This window comes from Temnothorax longispinosus, chromosome 2, assembly GCF_030848805.1.
Source record: "Temnothorax longispinosus isolate EJ_2023e chromosome 2, Tlon_JGU_v1, whole genome shotgun sequence".
Classification (NCBI taxonomy): Eukaryota; Metazoa; Arthropoda; class Insecta; order Hymenoptera; family Formicidae; genus Temnothorax; species Temnothorax longispinosus.
This window is the reverse complement of record NC_092359.1, coordinates 12,645,466-12,668,871: the sequence shown is the minus strand read 5'-3', so window position 1 is coordinate 12,668,871 and position 23,406 is coordinate 12,645,466. Positions and strand designations below refer to the sequence as shown.

The 23,406-nt window shown below is 39.3% G+C and overlaps 1 protein-coding gene across 1 annotated transcript in view; it reads right to left on the bottom strand.

Moving 5' to 3' along the window:
* The window catches only part of Nckx30c (solute carrier family 24 member Nckx30C), a 102,346-nt gene that overhangs the window by 58,938 nt on the left and 20,002 nt on the right, over positions 1 to 23,406 (bottom strand). The window contains exon 3 of the mRNA XM_071798059.1: positions 3,241 to 3,401. Within this exon, the coding sequence (XP_071654160.1) occupies positions 3,241 to 3,401 (161 nt within the window). The remainder of the gene's footprint in view (positions 1 to 3,240; positions 3,402 to 23,406) is intronic.

The following is a 23,406-nucleotide window of genomic DNA, read 5'->3' as shown; positions in this document are numbered from 1 at the left end:
GCGAGGATGTCGTTTGTGTGGAAGATAGTCGTTCGGGGCGGAAATTCGAGACGGCCAGGTCGTATATCTGGCGATAATTGAAAACAAGTAAAGCCCCAGGCTTCATTTCAGACATGTCAGATGGAATCCTTATTGATTAACTGTACAGAGTTCAATTGTTGTAATTTATGCTCTTCGGATATTAATTGAAAAGCTCAGCGTGGCAATTAATCAAAATTCACGTTACAATCAGCTCGAGGTAAGTTTTCGTTGTTATAACCGTTTCAGCGGAATTTATCCGATTGTAGTTCTTTCGATTATAAATGGCTGAATTGAAATATTGCGCGTACGATAACAAACACTTTGCATTCGCGTGTATTGACGAATTTGTAAGAATCACGTTTTTATAAGAGCTTATGTGGTGACAAACATATGCGCGTTATAAAATATTCAGGCATAGATAGCGACGTGAACAGGATAGATATATATGAGAATATTTATTTGCAAGACAATGAGAGAGCGTGCTCGTGCGTGTGATAAGACTGACAAGTGTGCAAACATATTTTTCAGTCGGCAAACACGAGCCTATTCGGTGGGGGTTTTCGGGTTTTAGCGTACAGAAAATAAATCGAAGTTCGATTGAACGCTGACACGAGCTAAACTCTGCTAAACGAGACATCCAGAGTCGCGAAAATATTCGAATTAACGGCGCAAAAAACGTAATTGAGCGTAATGTATGTGCTAAACGTTTGCGGACGGTTAACGGACGATAACGCTAATAATTTAGGACGGAAAGTATCATGGCATTGACTTCCTACGCGCTTCCAATCTCTCCACCAAATTATTTATTAACGGACGGCTATAGCCTGAGGCACGACCCAGCGATCACGTTCGTCATCGATAACTATTTTGGACGCATCCCGAGCACAGTGAAAATTTAAACCAATCAAGCTCTAGGGGCGCTCGATACGAAAATTCCTGCACGAGGAGTTTTTTCCTTTTTTTAATCGAGCTTGCATAGCGCGCATAGATGCAACGTCGCTAAAGCCTCTCGCATATTTATCAGAAGGAGGATAACTTGTTATAAATATCGTTCGTTAATCGATAGTTACGTCTTCCTCTTGGATTAATCGCTATAGTCATTCTCTTGGATTCTATAAATATAATGGGGAAAAAAAATCGCGAGGAGTGCAGAGAAATATAAGTATAACATGCAGCGTGCATTAAGAGCTTTTTACCGTCGCGATCGATACGACACACACCCACACACACATACGCATGCTGTAGATCTCTGACAAACAAGCTCTCAATTCAATATAGCAAGGCTATATACTATCTACACAGCTACGTTTGTCATTCATGAAACTGTTGTTGTCAAATCGACATGCGTCCTCTGAAAATGTGGGCACCGTCCTTATTTCACGCACATTTCAGACGTCGTTGCGACATCCAACGAACGAGCGATGCTCTCTATAACATTGAGTTTCGATCTGACAATATGCGGTTTTAGAACGAATCTGCGAAGAAGCTCCCCAAGTAATGCGCTTCCGCGTGATTCTTTCTGCTTTGAATGTCAAGCCAGTTTCAATATCATCTTTCACACGATAAAGTAAGTGAACAGATTTCTTTGGATTAGAGGGGGACGGTGCTTTTCGGTTTTCGCATTAACGTAAAAATTGTGCAAAAATTATAAATATTACGTCACACGATCATTCGACACAGAGAAACTTTCATCTAACAATGAAATACACAAGATACAAATTGCACGTTCCAATAATAATGTAAATTTTAAGTATTATCATCTTCACCTAGACATAATTCGTTAAGTTTATAATTATTACTTGTTTATTAAATAAATAAATTGCGAATTTATCAGCCGAATCAGCCGCGGGGGGTCTTTCGCTATTTGAAATTTACGGCGTTCGAGTTACGAGAGTGAAATTTATTCCGCGCGGTAGAATTTCCGAAGAGATTAAAGTCTTGAGCACGTATATTAGTCCGTCTGTCGTCGTAAAGCCGCGGGGGGTTTTTTATTAAACGCTCGCATAGTTCTACATTTAAAAAACACTTTATTCGTTGAGCTGTCGGAAATTCTGCGACTTGTCTCAGAGATATGTGTCGTCGGAACGAGCTTCCGAAAGCATGTCGGTTCAGCTTGCCTGCGGCATCACCGTCGCAAAAGCGTCGCCGCGACTGATGTCAATTGTACAAACATGCAACAAATAAAACAGCTATCGATTAGCGTCACAATTGTGCGCTTGCATTTTCCAAGATGTCGCGATTTCTGTCTATCTGTTAATAACGACTATAATAAGAACAATCGCGTTTGAAATTTCATTCTGTAGCATATAATTACATCACGAACAACAATAGCTGTTATCTACGCTAATTAATGGTTGTAGTAATGATCGAGGATCCTCGTTAAGTCGCAACGAAATTGTATTGCTAGAGCGAAAAATTTTGCCAGGCTGCGTTTTCGCGTCGCTCCGCTGCGAGAGATTCTTAATTGGCCTCGATCGAGCATCTATTAATATTCGTTTTCAAACTTCGTAGAAATTTCGTTATAGCTATTGAAGTGTCTACGCGTTGCAGCCACTTCAGTTTGGTCTGATTTTTTAAATAATTGGTTCATTTAGTTTAGCGTTGTTCATTTACTTCAGCAAACTTTGAGTAAGAAATAAAGCGCTATTAAAAAAAAAAAGAAATATGTATATGTTTCTTCTCCGACGAATAGCACGAATCCACATTTTTCGAAATACCGAAGCTCATGAAAAATGCATGAATCTATCTTGCAAGTGCTATCAAGAGCAGTGTTCCTCATATCAGCTTAATCGAGCGGATCGGGTTTTCGTGGAATTACAGCGAAATCGCGACATCCGTTTTATCAAGAGTCTCCGGCTAGAGCGCGATGATATCGGCGGAATGTGAGTGCTCCGATATCGCGGTACGCGGAACGGAGCGATAAGCGCGTGTGATGGGCATGCACGCGTGAGAGACGTGCGAAAAACGAACGCGTGCGACACATAGAACGACATAGAACAGGCATTAAAGAAAAAAAAACGAGTAATTAAACGTGCCAACACAGAAAAGCGCAAGGCGCAAGCGAGAGTGATAGAGTGTGGAGTTGGTATACCGGCGCGGGACTGACCGTCGTGGAGCGGATCTATCGTGTGGATCATAAGTTGCAGCAGGCCGTGCCGGAACTTGGCGTGGCTCTCCCGTGTAGAGTGAGACGACGAGCCCCCGTGGGATTGCTCGCACCCTTGTCCGGAACCGGTGCCGACGCCGCTGCCGCCGCCGCCGCCGCTGCTGCTGCCGACCCTGCTGCTGCATCCGGCCTCCCCGGGCGCCGGGATGCTTCCGCACGCACCCGACGCACCGCCCACGCTCGTCTCGCTATTGTTGATCGCGTTCGGATGCTGCTGAAACACACACACAACGCCATTTCGGCGTTCAGTGAAAGGTTTCACAAGGATTGTCGTCGCGCGCGTTTGTGTGCCACTCGAGGCACGTGTGTCACGAGGGAACTATACCGCTATACCGCTCTGTAGGGGTGGAATTGTTCGACATGGATAGGAACGGAAATGTTTTTTTTTCTGGAAATATCCCATGCAGGATCAGTTGCATTTGGCTTTCTCTACAACGAGGGAAATTCGGGTATACGCTATACGTAACTTTATTCCACGGTTCCATTATCTTCGATTGGAAGGGAAGACAAAAATCCGTGGAAAATTCTGAATAATTTTTGCACTATGTTTTGCATTTGGCGTATTTTTCTAAATAATAATTCACGATTATTGTACACTTCTTTTATCGCGATTTATTTTGCTATCGATTAATATAGAAAGCTGTAATTAACCCGCGGGGTATCTATGATCAGAAGTAGTCACATCTGTTTCTAATCAGGCTCGTTGTCTTACGACCTTTGCGTTCTCCGGAATATAAATTTTGCTCGTGCGAACAGAGGGAGATTGCCGGGATTAAAACTCGCGCTTAGTAACCACAGACGATATCGTGTGGCCGGGACTAATTAACATTTTCGGTTTGCGTGGTAACAAATGCCACCGCAACATTTAAGCATCACGCGGTTGTGTACTTAGGCCAAGTGGGTACACATTACATCGCCTCATCGCCTTTATTTATTCATGAATCAAGTGGCTCGGTTCTTATTTCACAGAACGCGTTGCAATTAGACTTTCCATTTCGTATCTGAACGTACAATCGAATCGTAGAGTGTTACTTCCGCTTTATAAAATTGCTTAAAGATGAAAGAGTTAACAATTAAGAATTCTAATAGACTCGACTGGCTATATCATCGTCAGGACAATACGACCATTTATTTTGGTCAGATTATCGCTAAGGTATTTCAGACCATGGATTTTAGTCTGTCTAAATTAACGTAATTTTGATTATTTAAATAATTTTTCACAATAAATTAAATTATTTAAATATGATGCTTATACATAAGCATAAAAATTACATTAATTTAGAAAGACCAAAACCCATGGTCTGAAATGTCTTGACGATAATAATCTGACTAAAATTAATGGTCGTATCGTCATGATAGCTAGTTGAGTCGATTAGAATTCTTAATTGTTTATTAGTTTCTGGCGAAGTAAATGTTTCTTATTTGGGATGAAAGAGTTCATTTCAGATTACTCCCGATATTTAGATTGTGCGGTTTATCGCGGGTATCTTATGAGCAACGAACGGCGTTATTCACGACACCTCTTTCGTGCCGCGAGACGAGATGAGACTCTCGTCTCGAAAAGAAATTCTCGTCTCGAAAAATCTCATAATTCTATAATAAAATTTTCTGCCGTTTAATCCTTATTTCCGTTAATAAGTAAGACAATTACCTAATCTAAACATATTTACTCCGTAATTTGGCTCATGCATGTAATGGGGCGTTGGAAATCGTGCAGTTCGGAGCTGCAACTTCAAAAAAATCTGAAGCAAAAAAGCCATAAGAGAAATTCCCTTATGGAATTCTGACATTGGCGTAGTATTTATAATAAATAATTGCAGTTTAAAATAAATAAACAACTGTATAAGAAATTGCTTTTTTTGGGTTATCCCTCGAGTTGTATGCTTCCTTGAGTATTACGTGTCCTTATTTAACTTCTTTCTATAAAACTGCGAGGGTTTGTTTACGACGAGTTTGCTTCACTTCTAATCAGTCCACAATTTAGTGATGAAGAAAAAAATATTTTTGATTTAGATATATCGAGATTCTCGTCTCGTCTCGATATGTTTCGAGACGAGATTTTTCTCGTCTCGTCTCGTCTCGAAATTTCTCGTATCGGCGGCATTACTACTTTCGTGGGAGGATGAACATATAGAAGGTAAGCCTGTATTCTCTCGCCCCGGTTGATTCGTACGAGCACGTTGTCGTTTGCATAGACATAGACATTACTTCACGTGAGCCGCATATTAGAATGATATCGATAATGAATGGTCGAACGTATGAAATAATGACGTGGTTGGCCCGTACGTGTCATCGTCCGTCGAGTTCATCGAAATGCCACGATGTTTTCCAATTATTTTTCTCCCTCAGGTATGGCGCCAACTTTTCCGCGACGGAATTTTCAGCGCAACGACGACGACAACGAAATAAATCCGAGGAATGATGTTCGACGCGCATTAGTGAATCGTGTCCCGTAATAACTTCCACGGCGTAGCAAAATAATGATATTACTGCGGAACGACATTGTGCCAGTCGCGGTCGTCGCATGTCGCAACTTGTAAACGTTTTACGGAATATAAGCTTGCTGCCACTGACAGCGCGATATGTTAACTATATATCCCAACATACAAAACGAGTTATGACGCGCAAACGTATAAGATTTGACGAAAAGTATTTTGAAGAACGTGTTCTGTTCTTCTAACGAAATTTAGATTTGATCAGGTAAAGTCTTGATAAAACGCGTTAAGTTTTTGATTTTTAACTATAATGGACTTTTTCTCAGTAAGTATATTTAATATCGGACGCGGAAATAATGTGAGAATCCATTTTACCTTGTAATTTTATTAAATAACGAACCCGATGTACTCGTATAGTGCGACAAAGATGTTACATGAAAATTGCGTTAACCGATAACGATATTACGGACATGCCCTGTGCCCAGAATATATTGTGTGATTTTGACGCCGCTTCGCGAAATCTCATAATGCGTAATCGAATCGGGCATAGCCTTGTTATAATTTGAAACGCCATAACCCTGTTTGAGAGATTATCCCGACGTTGAATCTAAAACGGTCGAGATCCGTCTGTAACGCAAAAAAAAACCGATAAAAATTGACGTGAGAAGACAAGAACGTTGCGTTCCAAAAGAAGAAAACAAAACATTTTGCGCAAATGATCGAAGTTATTCGTAGCTGTCTTGCTTATTGTGTATACGCTTTGTATTTTAAGTTACAATTGACGTTGTTATCTGCGAGTGAGTCTCTGTCGTGGGTGGCTTTTCTAGCGGGCGATGCGTGTGGGCTTTGCCATCAATGGCGGATATACCTGCCGATGATATGAATGCTGATAGATGCGAGTCTAAAGCGCGGCAAAGCCGAGAAACCTCGCACAGAGCTCGACGAGCTGCGACAGCGAAGATACGGGTTTCTGCCGTTGTCACTCAGTTGTCGGGGTAATGAACTTTCTAATTACCAGAGGCGCCTGCGGTGCCCGATTTGAAATTCGAGACGGCCGTGTAGCCGCGAAAATTATGGCGGAATTGTCGCGCGCCGCGGCTCCGCGACAACTTTTGGAGGAATAGCGCTCAAATATTTAAAGGAGATTACAATTATGCGACGTATATCTCTATTATTAAATCTGAGATTATTAAATCCCGCGTGACTCCGAGCTGCCTTTAGAAATTGACAACGCTCTGCAAGTTCTGCGGAACTAACGGTAAACAATTTACCGAGCGGTAAACGATTTACTGGGAGAGATAATTATAGAGTAATTACGCAAAGCAATGGCTTGTACGTCACGTTCCATGTGTAAAATATCTACGAGTTTCTTTACTTGTAAAAAATGTAATTTGCGAATATTAATTAATAATTTATTATTATTGCTCTGATTGCTAGAATTATTCTCTCTGATTACTATAATTACTATAATTATTATGAGTTGCGTTGACATTTCTAGCTATTTGTTAATACTCTCAGTCCATTTGACACCGATACAAACCATAATTCGTTCAATAATTATCGCTGTTTTAAACGTCATTTACACACTCGAATAAATATGCAATCTTGCAATAAAATTATACATAATAATAAACGTTTTTCACACGCAATAGTGATATTAAGTTTCCTGGCATTCACATTATTATTAAAGGAAAATATATATTTATTTATATAATATGCATATAAATGGCATATATTTTATAATTGCTTATAGTCGCTGATCAGTCGAGTACATCAAATCGTTCGCAACTCATTAGCACATAACGTTACTAAGTTGATTATCACTTTGCTAATTGCCAACTTTACTCATTAACTGTCTGATTTTTATTCTTGGCTTGAGATAAGATTATCTATAACGTTACACGGCGTGCGCAACGTGAATTATCATTCTCGCAGGAAGAGGAATTAATAAGCGAAAACCTTCGTGCGGTTGTGGCATGCTGTTATCTGGCGAATTATTTAATAGTCTCGCAGGGCGAAGCACGCAAACAACTTTTCTCGTATCTTCCTAATTAAATGCTGCGATTTTTTCGCAGCAAAGCCGCATGTTGTCTTACACGCATAACGCTTTCGAGCTACAGGAAATATTACCCGAGATTTGATGATTTCCATACGATATGGAAACGATTCTCCATACGATACATTATGAATGCTGAGATTTTTTAAAATATTCAAATTTTTCACAAATATCTCTTACAGAAATTAAATACTGTAAATGATTATTTGGCTAGTAATTAATTACTTATTTTAAGTATTAAAAGTATTAAAAACAGTGCTTTTAATACTCAAAATAAGTAATTAATCACATAGCCAAATAATTACTTAAAATTTACAGTATTAATTTCTGTAAAGGCCATTGCACGTAACAATGTTTTAGTTGTAATCGTAAGGCCGTAAGAAAATAGACCAATCACAGTCGATTATTCTTCTCGCGCTTGAAGATTTTAATGTTAAAGTTTTTTTTTATTAATAGCACTAATAATTGTTATCTGAATCGTGAAGCGAAGCTTTGTTTCGAAATTCAAGATATACTTGATTGACGTCACAAACGGTTGCCACCGGAAAGGCCGTACCATCTGCACCGGTCTCGTAACTTCTTCCCTTCGACAGCAGCACTCAAAGGAAACTTGAGTCGACTTATCAAGTATTTCATTGGGTTGGAGAAAAGATCCGTCGATTCCGAAAACTTTCCACCTGCAACTTGTCGATTCGCTTACATTTTTCATCAATTCTCGTGTGACTTGCGTTACAACGGTAACTCACTTTTCCACGTTCTATGTATCTGTGTGTCGAAGTCTTATACGAGTCGTTTCTTTGCAATACTTAACATAATAAAAAAAGTCGTTGAAAAGACGCAAGCAGGTTTCGAGGTATCGGGCAAAAGAAGCCCAGGTAGCAGAGTGACGTCAAATGACGTATTAATTTCGTCTTAAGGGGGGAGACTCGTGTCTTATGAAATTTTTTTGCATTTTTTTTGCTTAAAAAATTTATTTTCTATCTGAAGAACATATTCCCGAAGTATTAAAGCCAAAACACAACGCTAAAGGTCCCTGAGAAGTCATCAAAGTGATGAGCTCAGGATTTGCCGCTTTGTAGATCGAAAACTTTAAACGCGTTTTTCTCAAAACGTATTTTTTGCGCGCCGGAGAATGTCACTCAAAATCTAATCAACAATTGACTTGAAATTTTGCACAGATATTTTCAACTTATTGGCATGAGCATGAACCTAAATATACATTAAAATTTTTATAATAAATATTATTTTTGGCCATTTGTTTATAAGAAAAAATCGTGAAATTTTTTTAAAACGTCCTCCATTTTTCAATTTTTTTTTTGCTAAATTTAGGTTCATGCGCATCGGAGGATCATAATTTAACGAAAAAATTGTGGTTCGTTGATTTCAGTTCATTACAAGGACCTGGGCATTCTCCCGCGCAAAATCTAGACGACAACTTCGAGCAGCTGCAACGCCGCCATTTTGTATTTTTTCTACTATAAAAAATTTTTTTCTTGTACATTTGATCGTCAACATTATCATGTATTTTATTAGGATTCAATAAATACTCTCAGTTCTTTATAAAAAATTATCAAAAAAAGGGTTAAAGACACGAGTCTCCCCCCTTAATGACGTCTCTAACGTCATTAAGACGTCTTTGGACGTCATCTTGCTACCTGGGAGGCTTGTCTTTGAATTTCTGCTGACTATTTTTCCGGTGGTATTTGTTCTCATTCTTCAATATTTTATAACGTCAAGGAGGCCGGAAGACTTCTGCGGTAATATCGAGTCGAACGGCAGGAGTGCGAACGCAGCACACAAAGGTATCTAAAGTCCTCGGCGATCTTTGTTGAAAATTGGCACGGTTCCTCTCTTTTTCTCGTACTTTTGCCGATGTCTGCATCTATGTATAAAGATCTCTTATATTTCAAACGCTGATCCTGTCAGTTGCAAAATTTGTGCCTTAACGTTAGTTCAGCATTACTTCCGGCTGTTTGTCTACGTTAATTGTTTGCTATTACGTACCGCAAAAGAGGCCATTCATTCATCTTATCAATTAAATTTACTTATTACATTCAATTATATTTTTCAAATTTAATTTAGCGTATGTATAGTTAATAAAATAATTATATACGTCTAAATAATTTATACACTTTATTTATATATACTTTAAATTTAAAAAAATATCTTAGTTTTATATTTAGGGTAAGTCGGGGAAAGTTGCCAGTAGATCGATGATGCCATTTCAGGAAAAACACCGTGACTATTTTATTTAAACGAATATCCGATGTACCATTTTTTATATTTTTATATTAAATTTTAGTTTTTTTAAATATCGTGAATGCTACAATATTTGATAGATATATCTAAAACAAAAATAGTAATTTTTCTGACAAATTATATCATAATAATCGAGATTAAGCGACCCAACTGGCCAATTTCTATTTATTCATTCGTCTCACAACGTTTCGACCCCGATTGGGTCCTTCTCAAGTGAGATTATACATAATTACGCAACAATATCATGCGTCGCAAGACGTTGCGCCCAAACCACATCATGCGAGCGCCACGATATTAAGTGCGTCAAAAGAATAAAATAACAAGTTTCTGAGAGCCGCCACGCAAATTCCGAAGAAAAAAGGACTCGAGTGGTTTGGGCGCAACGTCTTGCGACGCATGATATTGTTGCGTAATTATGTATAATCTCACTTGAGAAGAACCCAATTGGGGTCGAAACGTTGTGAGACGAATGAATAAATAGAAATTGGCCAGTTGGGTCGCTTAATCTCGATTATTATTTTTATCTACGCACTGGCGGATTCAATAATTTATTCCATTGAAATTATATCATATTTACGAAAGAAAAACTTAATGGAGCCAATTAGTCTGAAGAAAACATCTTTGCATCATGTAAGTAAAGTTGTAAAGAATAGGAAAATAACAATATGGGACACATCGAAAATCAACGCCATACTACTATACCGGACTCTGAGAGAGAAATGAAGACTTGAAAATAAAAAATTGTCCAAAGGAGGACCAGGTTCTTCATCATGAAGATTGTGGAAATGGTAGTGCTTAACTGTATTAAGTGTAATGCTTGGACAACAACCCTTTACATAATTAACTTGCTAAGAATTATGATAACAAGCTTGGTGATCAGCTGAAGCCAATATTGAAATTTATTTACGCATAATTTCGAAAAATGTCCAAGGAAATTGTATTTACCAATTGTTAATAGTTAAACAGTTTACTGTTAAAAATAAATCAATGTTTTTGTACATGTATTACACTTCATTTATTGAGTGTTACATGTTTCTCCAGTACTCGTATCTTCTCCATATGCAAGTGGTATCTTACTCAGGTATAGAAGCAAGATCATCAGTTATTCATACACATAATCAAATTGCAATATTTTAACGATAACTTTTAAGATGGCTATTTTCAGCACTATTATGTGAAAACTTAAGTATCATCTTGCAAAAATTCCGAAGCGTATTGGTTTATTCATATTTCTATAATATTTCTTATAATTATGGCATCTCCCCCCCCCCCCGACTTACCCTATATATAAAATAATATTAAATATATAATATATTTATAAAGATTAAATATTGAGCAAAGAGAAATACGTAACAAATAATACATTCAAGGAAAAAGACTGACCGAGAGAATCGTTAATGTCCAAGTGATCGCTCAACGTTAAGCAAATTGTAAGCCGACTAACGCGATCGCGAAACCTGATAAATGTAAAACCCGCGCGAGTGTCATTTAACTGGAAGTGAGAAGTTACGAGAAACACGCGATCGATTTACCAAATGGAAATCCATCCGTCGTGGCGATCGACGGGCATTCTACGTTCGAGGTAACATCGAGTCATAGAAATCGACGGACTTTTTCACAGCGATTCTCGGAAGTTATCGTCGCATCTTTCTAAGGAACGAAGGACGAGGATTTCACTCTCTCTCTTTCTTTCTCTCTGTCAAATCCTTTCGTGCTCCGGATACTGAGTCATACAAAAATCGATGCGATGGAAAATTAAGGGAGGGGAAAGAGGGAGTAAGGAGGGAAGGGACGTTTCGCCCATGAACATAACTTTCGAATAAGCGTTGAACGAATGGACCTCCGTCACGGAAGCAGATGATTCTCCGGTAATACAGAAAAATTATGAATAGCCCGAAACATAATATCCGCCTCGTGCAATGTCACAAAATTACAGGGTCTCGCCGATTCTGAGATATACGATCGTTCCTTATCAGCAGAAATTGCATAATGTTATGTTTCGCGTCGTGATTAAATGCAAACGCATTAATTAGTACCGATTTCGTCTGTGTTAAATCGAGAGATGAAATTGCTTCGAAACCGTTACGGCGCATTGATAAAGACAGTCGTATCAGTCGTATGGAAAAGCATGTGATTGCTGCATTCTAATTATTTCTAATTGAATATTATCATCGACGATGAAGGAGATTGCTACACGACAGGTTGTCGGCTGCAATAATACGGTAGGTGCCTTGAGTATTAAGTTACGCTCACATGAATGAGTAAGCAGCTTACGCGAGTTTGTAGTAAATTTATACAAGCTAGTTTTACTATTGCACGTTTGTGTACGTGTAAACGATTGAGATTTCATAAGTCCGCTTTTACCGATTATTGGGGAACTTATCAAAATGCTTCTAAGTAATGTCGTGGAATTATTCAGCTCTTCGTGACTTTACTTGATTATTGGGATACTTAGTATCTTCTGAGATAACAAAACTCGCTTTAAATGACGAAAAATTGTAAACCATTTCTATGAATGTACTCCTTGTTTTTCGCGTACATTATTTATATAGGCGATTTTTTTGTAAGTAATAATTAATATTGTATTAAATAAATCAATAAATAATGCAGTAATATTAAAAATTATTAAAAAGTGTTAAGAAAATACATTCAATAATAAATTAAAAAATTTTTTTTTTGTTTGTTATTATCTGATTGTTGAGGTTGCTAGTTCTCCATCGGGCGCCTTCCCAGGTGGCGGATTGGGGAATGCCTCCCAGATATGGGTGGTACCGAGGAAATGAAATACTCGGGGTAGACCAAAACTAGCGCTGGGTAGTGGCAGCTGGTTATCCAGGACTGGCCACGGGCGGAGTGCTGACTGTGAACCAGATAGCAGAAGGCGCTATGGTATCCAATAGTACGGCTTCTGTTCAGCGGTGTGGAAGGAAAGGGAAAACCACCACACTAATCTCCCAAGAAAATCAAATCCAGAATGATTAGAAATTATAAGGATCCTGGGGACCCGACTGACAATCGGCGCCAGCCTAGCTCCGGGCTGGGTGGTGTATGTGGCAACGGGAAACCAGGTTCCACATGCGAAATTGGCGACTGGAATGCCGAACGCGAAGAGGCAGGCTTTCTGGAGATGTAACAGATTTGCGACATGGAACGTGCAGGGTTTGGTACAGCACCCAGGCAAATTGCAGATAATAGAGAGAGAGAGAGAGATGGAAAACTATAACATTGCGATACTAGAATGGCTGAGACACACTGGAAAAGTAAAGGACATGACAGCGAAAGCAGAAATAACGTGGCGGTAATTGTGCCAGCAAAGCTGCGAGACGCGGTATGCGGGTACAACGCTATATGCGACAGAATCATTCATGTGAAAATTCCAGGGCGTCCCAAATATGCTAATCCAGGATCCAGGTCTATGCGCCGACGACCGCAGCGGAGGAGGAGGAAGTTGATGAGTTTTATGGCAAACTGAAAGAAGTGCTTCACACTCCATACCGAGTTGGGAAATAGTGATGGTCCTAGGGGATTTCAATGCGAAAATCGGTACAACAAGTGCAGACCAGCACCTAAAGTAGGTGGTAGGAAGTTTCAGTTTTGGAGAAAGAAGGAACGATAGAGGAGAGAAACTCATGGATTTCTGCTTACAGCGGAACCTCTCTATAATAAACACATACTTTCAGCAACACCCACGGAGATTGTACACATGGAGATCGCCTGGAAACCGCTACAGAAATCAAATTGATTTTCTTCTTATAAGTGCGAGGTGGAGAACGTCCGTAATGAATGCCAAAATATATCCAGGGGCAGTATGCGGTATACGTAGTGACCACCAGCTGCTGGCATTGGATTTCAGGTGTCGGCTTAAAAGAAGGGCCAAGCGTACCCTAAGACCAACTAAGATGACGGACGCGGAATTAAAGCTGTTTAAGGACCGCATAGGAGATGCTCTGCCCACATATAACACCCTGATCCCTAGGGATATTATTGATACAGCATGGAATACAATAAAATCAGCGATACAACATACAGCTGCTTAATGTCATCAGCCAAGAAGTGTTATCCGGAAACCATGGATTAGCGAGAGTGATCGAACAAAGGAAGGCATTTAGAGGGGTCCCGGAAGGATGGGCTTTGTACAGACAACTGTTCAAGGAGGTTCAACGGCAACGATAAAGAGAACTATATAGCTGAGTTCTGCCTGGAAATTGAGAGACACGAACACCGGAATGAAACAAGAGATCTCTTTGAAAAGTTAAGCTTCTGGCAAATGAATTCAAACCAAGAAACTGGACGGTAGAAAACGGGCGTATCGAGTTTGAGGTAAAGAAAGTTTTAAAAACTTGGAAAAATTATTGCACCGCGCTGTATAAAAAAGAACCAGCACAAGATGGAGATGTAGTGGTGGACTTGAATGACTCAGAGCCCGAACCTGACGTTTTACTATTGGAGGTCTAGGAAGCAATTTCAGCCCTAAAGAAAGACAAAGCGTCGGAGTATGATGGTATCTCGGGGGAACTGTTACAGAAACTGAGAGAGGAAGGAATTCGAGTGCTGACAATGCTCTGCAACAGTGTGTGGAAAGCTGGAAAATGGTCAGTTGATTGGGCGACGTCACTCTTCATCCCAATCCACAAAAAGGATCTAACCACGAAATGCAGCAATTATCGTATACGATATCCTTAGTCTCGCATCCTAGTAAAATTCTTTTAAGAATACTTCAGCGACGTATTCAACCATATCTTGATCGACAGATTCCTCAGGAGCAAGCGGGATTTGTTAAAGGCAAGGGTACAAGAGAACAAATTTTCAACTTGCGTCAATTTGTTGAAAAAGGACGCGAGTTTGGGATACCCATGATCATATGCTTCCTAGATTATTGGAAGGCGTTTGACCGTGTGGATTGATCGCGGCTGTGGAAGGTCATGGTTGAAATGGGAATCCCAAAGCACCTGCCCAGGTAGGAATCACATGTCATTTTGACGTCAATTGACGTCAAAATGACATGTGCTTCCTGCCAGGGTGGTGCTCTTAATAAAAAATCTTTATGAGGCAAACTTGACAAGAGTGTGCCTTGAGTCGGATGACTCATCTCCCTTTAAAACTGAAAGAGGAGTGCGCCAGGGATGTATACTGTCGCCAAGGTTGTTCAACATCTACAGGGAATTCATAATAAAAAGAGCATTGGAAGGTTGGAAAGACGGAATAGCTATTGCGGGTAAAAAAATATCGAACCTGAGATAAGCGGATGATACCACTCTGATTGCGGCAACAGAGCAGGAAATGATCAACCTGCTACATCATGTTAAGAGCGAAAGCAGTAAGTTTGGACTCAAAGTTAATACGCAGAAAACTAAGATTGTGACAATCGACCGCTCACAGTTGCTGCGACTGACGGGTCCATTATTGGACAATCTGGAAACCGTCGAGGAGTTTGTTTACTTGGGCTCGCTCATCACTAATAATAATGGCACCTGCGAGGCCGAAATTAGAAGAAGGATAGCGATGGGCAAGAGTTGCGGCTAGCCGTTTAACTGGAATCTGGAGGAGCCGAACTATATCTAGGACCACTAAAGTGAAGCTTATGCGCGTGCTCGTGTTCGCCGTATTCATCTATGGGGCTGAGACGTGGACAAATAAAAGCGTCAGACAGGAAGAGGATCGACGCTTTTGAGATGTGAAGTTGGAGGCGTCGATCCTGCTCCGTGTCCCGTGGACGGCCCACAGGACAAATGAATTCATTCTCCGCGAACTGAAGATCAAGACCAGGCTCTCGGCTGCGTGCATGCCTGAGGAGAACCTTGCAATTCTTTGGACACATCACACGACGAGGAGAGAATAACTTGGAGAGATTGATTGTGTCTGGAAATGTGGCAGGTTGCAAAGGGGACGTTCACCTACGCGCTGGACGGACCAGATACAAAAGGTCACGACAGAACGGTTCCAGTCAAATCTGAGAAGGGCAGAGGACCGCTCCCAGTGGAAGGAGATAGTAGACTAAGTAGACCATTTGAGATTTGATCACTACCCTCAGCCATGAGGAATCGACTAGAGAGAGAGAGAGAGAGAGAGAGAGAGAGAGAGAGAGAGAGAGAGAGAGAGAGAGAGAGAGAGAGAGATTGATTGATTGATTGATATATTTATATGCCCGAGCATAAGCTAAAGGGCAAGAACAGTAAACAAACTACAAAAAAATATAAGCATTACTTCCGCATACATCACTAAGTGAGTAACATAATGATACTTAAAATTAACTTAAAAAAAAAACTAAAAATAAAACTAAAACTAAAACTAACCCTAATACTAAACCCAGCAAGTACGACCCGACCAGTACACGAACTAACACTCAAATTCAGAAGAGAACAGATGAGCACGAAGAAGACTTTTAAAGATTGAAAACGAAGACGCCGATGTAATTTGAACAGGAAGAGCATGCCAAAAATAGATGGACGAAAGATGGAAGGAGTTCCTGTAGGTAGTTGTTCTATGTAAGGGAATGTGGAAAACATGAGAAGAAGTGGTCAGTCTGTCAGATCTTCTTAGTAGTGGATCAAGTGGGGTGAAAAGTTCACGTAAATACACAGGCGAATTCATGTAAACAATACGATACATTTGACACCCGATAAAATACAGTCTTCTGTTCTCCACTGAAAGCCATCCGAGGCGACGTCGAAACGGCGTTATATGCTCATCACGCCGCAAGTTGTAGATGAATCTGACACAACAGTTAACCAGTCTCTGCAATTTACTATTCAAATCACCACTCAGGCCATGATAAACCAAACAGCAATAATCAATATGGGGTAGAACCAGAGTCATAACAAGCTTGATCCTCAACTCAGTGGAGAGAGAATTCCGGTTAAATCTTAACTTGTATAAAGCACCATGGACCTTCTGCGAGACAAATAAGATATGTTTTCTCCAAGATAGATCAGACTCGAAAAAGACTCCCAAGTTCTTCACCTCACTCACATATGGTAAGGGTATCTGATTAACCATTATCGGTGGAAGAAGATTGAGATCTATATTGCCAACATTGGCCCTGCTGCCAAATATAATCACCTTAGACTTAGCAGGATTCAGATTAAGACCATTCTCCTTTGCATAATTAAAGATGGCATTAGCATCCTGAGAGATTAGCTTAAGATTGTGAAGTAGATCGGAGAGTAGACTTAGGCGATATATCTGGATATCATCAGCAAAGATCATATGCTCAGAGTAGTTCAAGACTTTACCAATATCGTTGATGTAGAGGGAGAACAATGGAGGACCAAGTACAGATCCCTGAGGCACACCACTAAGCATCAACAACCAAGCCGAAAGACATCCCGCATCATCCACCACAGACTGAGAACGGCCTGTAAGATATGAATATAACCATAAAAGAACTGAGTCTGAGAATCCTAAGATCTTGAGTTTAATAAGAAGTCGAAGATGCGGGACCGTATCAAACGCCTTACTGAAATCAAAGAGAATCATGATCACGAGAAGACCATTGTCGATTGCCTTCTTAATATCATCACAAATACGCAGAAGCGCAGACTGGGTGTTGTGGCCCGAGCGATACGCAGACTGTCTAGGGTTCATAAGATTATATTTGGTTAAGTAATCTGAAATCTGTGAAGCTACAATTCTTTCTAATAATTTAGATAGTTCTGGCAGATTGGCTATCGGTCTGGTATCAGACGGGGACAAAGGGATACGTATCTTAGACAGAGGGCGGATAAGCGCTCGCTTCCACTGGGACGGAAACGAAGAAGTCTCTAATGAGCGATTGAATAAAGCTGTTAGACACGATGATATAATAGGCCAAGCCATATGAAGAATATAAAGCGGTATGCCATCAGACCCTGATGAATAAGAATGACGAGGTTGCTCAGAAATAAGCCGGAGGACAATGTCAGGTGTTATAGCAGAGAATACAAACTCAGGATAATGTGAGGGACGAGTAACCGAATTAATAGCAGAGATAAAGTCATCATATGAGCTGGGTGACTGAGTTTCAGAAACTGATACATAAAATAAGTTTAATTGATCAGGAGTGAAAAAGTGAAGTGGAGAAACCAAAGTAGATTTGACAAGACCAAGTAAAGCAAGTTCTCTCCAAAGTTTCGCGGGGTCTGCGATGTTTTTAAGAATGTCAAAATGAAATTGACTTTTGGCTCGTTTGATATCTACGTTCAGCTGATTACGAAAAAGTCTGTAAGTAGCATAGTCAAGAAGATTATTTGATCTTTTTGCCTGCTTAAATAGCTGATTTCGAGTATGGATACGAGTTTTAATATCAGTAGTAAGCCACCGTACTGGAGGCCTTTTAATGACTAACACACGATTAGGAGCAAATTTGTCGAGTGCCTCAAGTAAGCCTCCAGACAGAACATCATAGAATCTGTCGACGTTAACCTCAGATCCATCACCAATAGCAGTCTGCACCACACCAGCAATGGACCTGAGGTAATCCAAGAACTCAGTATGATCAATGCCTCCGTAGTTACGTCGAGTTATAGAGCGCTTAGATATCGGTCCTGAGCCCAGTGACAAGGACAATTCGATTAGATCATGGCCCGCAATAAAAGGACTCTGAGATTTAGTAAAAGATAAAACTTTGTCAGCATCATCCACAACCAAAACATCAAGCCATGAGTCTGAAGTCGCAGTATGATAAGTAGGTTCAGAATCTACAATATGCAACGACAAGCTATACATAAGTTCACGCAAATAATTCGATTCATAATTAGACGACGACAGATTACAATTTAAATCTCCACTAATAATAATGTTTTTATAAAGATGTGAATGACTAGTAAACGACTCAACGAAGTCATGCAAGAGCAGGCCTTTAGGTCTTCTATAAATAGACGCGAATAGAACTGATTCGCCATGCGGCAGACGTACCTCAAAGATAAGATATTCCGGCGCATTGTTACAGGTATTAGCAGAGGTAGTAATAAGATTTAGCTTAAGTGATTTGTGTACATAGCATGCTACCCCTCCTCCCATACGACCAACTCTGTCATGCCGAATCAAAAAATAATCCTCCAGGGCTACAAGTTGATCGGATACACTTTCATTGAGCCACGTTTCTGATACAGAAATAATGTGATGGAAACCAGTATTAAAATGTAAACGAATAAATTCTATGTGTCCACGAAGGGAATTTGCATTAAATTGCGCTACATGAAAGTGCAATAGCCCGCCATTAGAACAATCGACACTTAATGTATTAGGTCTGATTGGTCAAATAAGTTTAACGAGATCAGAAACATTGTCAATAAAGATAATAGGATCGCCATTCGCACGCCTGACGCATATGCGACCATCTCTTACCCAGACATACTTATATAATTTTTCTCTTGCAGCACATTTCGCTTGCTGCAGAAGATCGTATGTAGCCCTAGACAAGAACTCATTTACATGTATATTGCGATCGGAACTGCCCCCGCACACCTCGCTCTGTCTAAGTACACGTTTAGCTCGCTTTTTAGCAATGACCACGTCGCGAACAGCTCTAGAAGTTAGCGTAACAATAAGCGAGTTCGTATTGTAAGAGATCGAGGGACTCTCCGCAGGCCCCAGAGGCTTCCTTGCAACAGTTCGAATATCAAGAATGTGACTGGATAAATCAGGAATATCGAGGGCATCAAATACATTACGAACTATCACATCAGGCATGACCGTTGATGCTCTCGGTATACCGGACACCATAACCTTATTGCAATCATTATCGCAAGACGGAGATACTGACAGAGTAGTCTTTAAAGTCTCGATTTCACGCACCAGTGTCTCACTCTCTCTTTCTAATTTGGCAATACGCTGACAGTTCCGATCCACCGTTTCCGCAATACGATTTAACTGATTGAGTTTGTCATTGATTTCTTTATTGGTTCGTTGCTGATTCTCAATGAAAATCGTCATTCTGGTGTCAGATTCCCTTAAATTATCGATTAATTGACGCAAAAGATTGTTTGTTTCAGTCTGAGTTTGATCCTGAGTGCGGGAGAGCATAACATCACTCATATTAGGTGAGGTAGAACTATATTGTGAGCTCTGATTATCCCTAGGTGCTAGTGGCATTCTTAATCTTTTGCAACAATCACTAGCAGATTTAGTAACGGTATATGCCTTAACACAACCCGGATGAAATGTTCTACCACACTCACCGCAAACAATAGACTGACCCGCGATTACTTTAGTACATCTGGTGCATACACACTGCATGAGTTCTCAGAAAATAGTCGGTTTCTATAAATAATAACGTGTCACTTTACACCCCGTCACAGTTGCAATGCGTATCACGGCAGTGGTCTATTAGAAAAACACTAGTAATCTAAACAGGCGTCCCAACTTCCGATTAGATACAGCAGAGCAGGCAGTGCAGCACAGCCAACAGGACAAGTACACTCCGATCACCAAAAGTGCTACTCAGTCAGTGACAAACAGTCCAGCCAATGCGCAGTCCCAAGAACAGCAGAGTGCAAGAAAGAGTAGATCAGCAAGGCAGCGCATGCGCAGAAGAAGTGGAAGAAGTGGAAGAAGGCACTCATCAAAACAACTCCAAGAGCATAGCCGAACTTCCAAAAATGCTTGTCACCGAATTACACAGAATAGCGACTATTCCACGAAGAGAGAGATGAGCGCGTGAGAGAGAGAACTTGAGAGAGAGAGAGAGAGAGAATGAGGAGAGAGACTGAAGAGAGAGGAGAGAGAAGAGAGAGAGGGAGAGAGAGAGAGAGAGAGAGGAGGGAGAGAGAGAGAGAGAGAGAGAGAGAGAGAGAGAGAGAGAGAGAGAGAGAGAGAGAGAGAGAGAGAGAGAGAGAGAGAGAGAGAGAGAGAGAGAGAGAGAGAGAGAGAGAGAGATTGTTGGGGTATCGCATTTATTATAAAATTAGATTATAGAAATTGTATATCAAACTGAAACCAAATTAAATGTATTAAAAATTCTATTCTTTTCAGAATTCTCTTTTTGTCGTAATAGAAACTTTAACACATATAATTATACGTTACATATATATTACACACATATTATGGCAAAAAGCTTTTTTGTCGTAATATGTGTGTAGAATACATGTATAATTAACGGTGGTTAACTGAAATCGTAATAATCGCAATTGTCAATTTAATTTACGTTGTATATTGTTGTATATTTCCATTATTATCGTTTGCTTTTGTACGCTTGTCAAGGACTGAACAGAGTTACAGTTTGCATTTTAGAAATAATAACTATCGTTACGAAACCGCTTTGCATTAAAATTACCAGTCTTCGTTACACAACCACGTCAAGTGTATAGCTAAACCCTTAATGTACAAGCGCTATATCTTCTCAATTTCTATTTTACTTAACGTCTGCTAATGCACAGCACCATTAATGAGCCACGTATTCTCAAACAACCGCAATATTTTAATTAGAATTACGCAAGAAGACCTTCCTCCCTTATTTTCTAAAAAGCTTTGTCTTATCTACGCTTTTATTATCGTTTCGGTAAAGTTCCCGTATATTCATGTAATATCGAGTATCGTGTAGCTATCATCGTCCCGTTTTTAAACAAAATTGATTTTGCGTCCGTGTACTGGTAACAGTATACTGATATCGCGCCTGATATTTTCTAGAGGCTAAGCCTCGTATTTTCTCCGCTTATGTTAGATATATCGTTTTACGACTTTTCCAAGTATTTTCGTGCTAGCGACGCATATCAAGTTTGCATTCGATAGTTAGGTAGCTTATATCATGGGTCCGCAAAACCGCCTGTTCTCCATAAAGGTGAGTCTAAAATAAAAGAAATGGGTCAAGCATATAGACTGTGTGCCGGATAGAGCAAAATTGAGATAATTACTATTCCGTTCGAGGTAAGTGGAAAGAGAGTTTTATATAAAGGTCTACTTATTACACTTATTACATAAAAATTATTGATGTACAATTTACGCAAATTTAAATTCAACGATCAAGTTTGAATCAAATTGACAATACAAAGAAAGGTATTTACATTTGATTATGTAAATAAAGTAACTATGTTACCGATAACGCAAAAAAGCATAGTAAAATCCATGTGCAATATATCGCTGGAGGATGTTCTCTCATGCGATTATCTGTTTTCCGATGTGATAATTAATGGCCTGTTATTGATGAGTATAGTATTTACGCTCGGAAACACCTATACATTAGCAATCGCTGGAGATCATACTATCCTAAGGATATTGAAAATAATATTATAATGCAGTACATTGTGTGTTATACTGCAAAAAATTGATCCACATAATATGATATTAAAATATATAACGTTCAATTAACATATAGCGTTTAAATCTACAATCTCAACAAATAATGAGAATTGTCAAATATATATTTTCAATAAAATAGTATTGCTAATTGCCTTTCATATTGATTTTGAAACAAATATAATGTTTTTATTAGAATTATCAACTTCTAAATGAATTCATGCGATCCTTAGTCACTATAAATTATTGTTCATATTTGTATTAATATTATATTATGCTATAAGCGTTTTTTCTTTGTATATAATTCAATATTGGAACAATGAAGATGGGAACGGTGATTGCGGAAATTTTACGCCCCACTTACTGCCCCCAGGATATTCACATTAACGTGAAGTCAGCGATAAAAGCGCGCGGGTCATAAGTTTATTAAGGGCGCTCGTAAAAGAGGAGTTTGAAAGATCGCGAATGTATACAACGCTCATTCGTAAAGATAATATATCTGAGGGAAAAAATCTGAAAAACCATTTCCCGAAATGGAAAGAAACCCGGTGCGCGTAAAAAAATGTACGATGTCGAGGACAATTTGTTTGTATCCGGTGTATTTATTCTGGGAAATGTCACGGAGAGCTTTCTCTCTCTCTCTCTCTCTCTCTCTCTCTCTCTCTCTCTCTTTTCTACGTGATATCTCTCGGAATTTCTTTTTACTGAAATTGGATTCGTTTCCGTTGGTTCGTCAATGCTGCGATTTAATTTGGTCAATGAATTAAAGTCTCAGATATCTTATGAAGTGGAAATATCGTCCTTTTAATTATAGATGATAAGATTAGTACTGTAACATACAACAATGATATTATTTCGCATTTATATATTTTATCTGTCACAACGTTTATATATAAATGTTTATAAAGGTTAAATGAATAATGCTTAAAATAAACTAAAAATAAAGAAATCAAACAGTTTTCTGTAACAAGGTATATCGTATCAAAATATTTTTGAAACCAGCGTGAATAAATAATGAGCATAATTTACTCATGCGCAACGTTTTCATAGTTCTCTATGATTCTGAAATTATACCAGATTACATTTATTATTACGGTACATGCAAAAATACTTTTGTTATACTTGAGACATTTTCTTTGCACGTTTGAGAAATGTAATTTTTACCCTTCCATTCATTTACTAAACTTAGAACAATTTATTTCGCAGACAATAAAATAATAAATTCTTGTAAAAAGAGCACATTTTATTTACGATAGGCT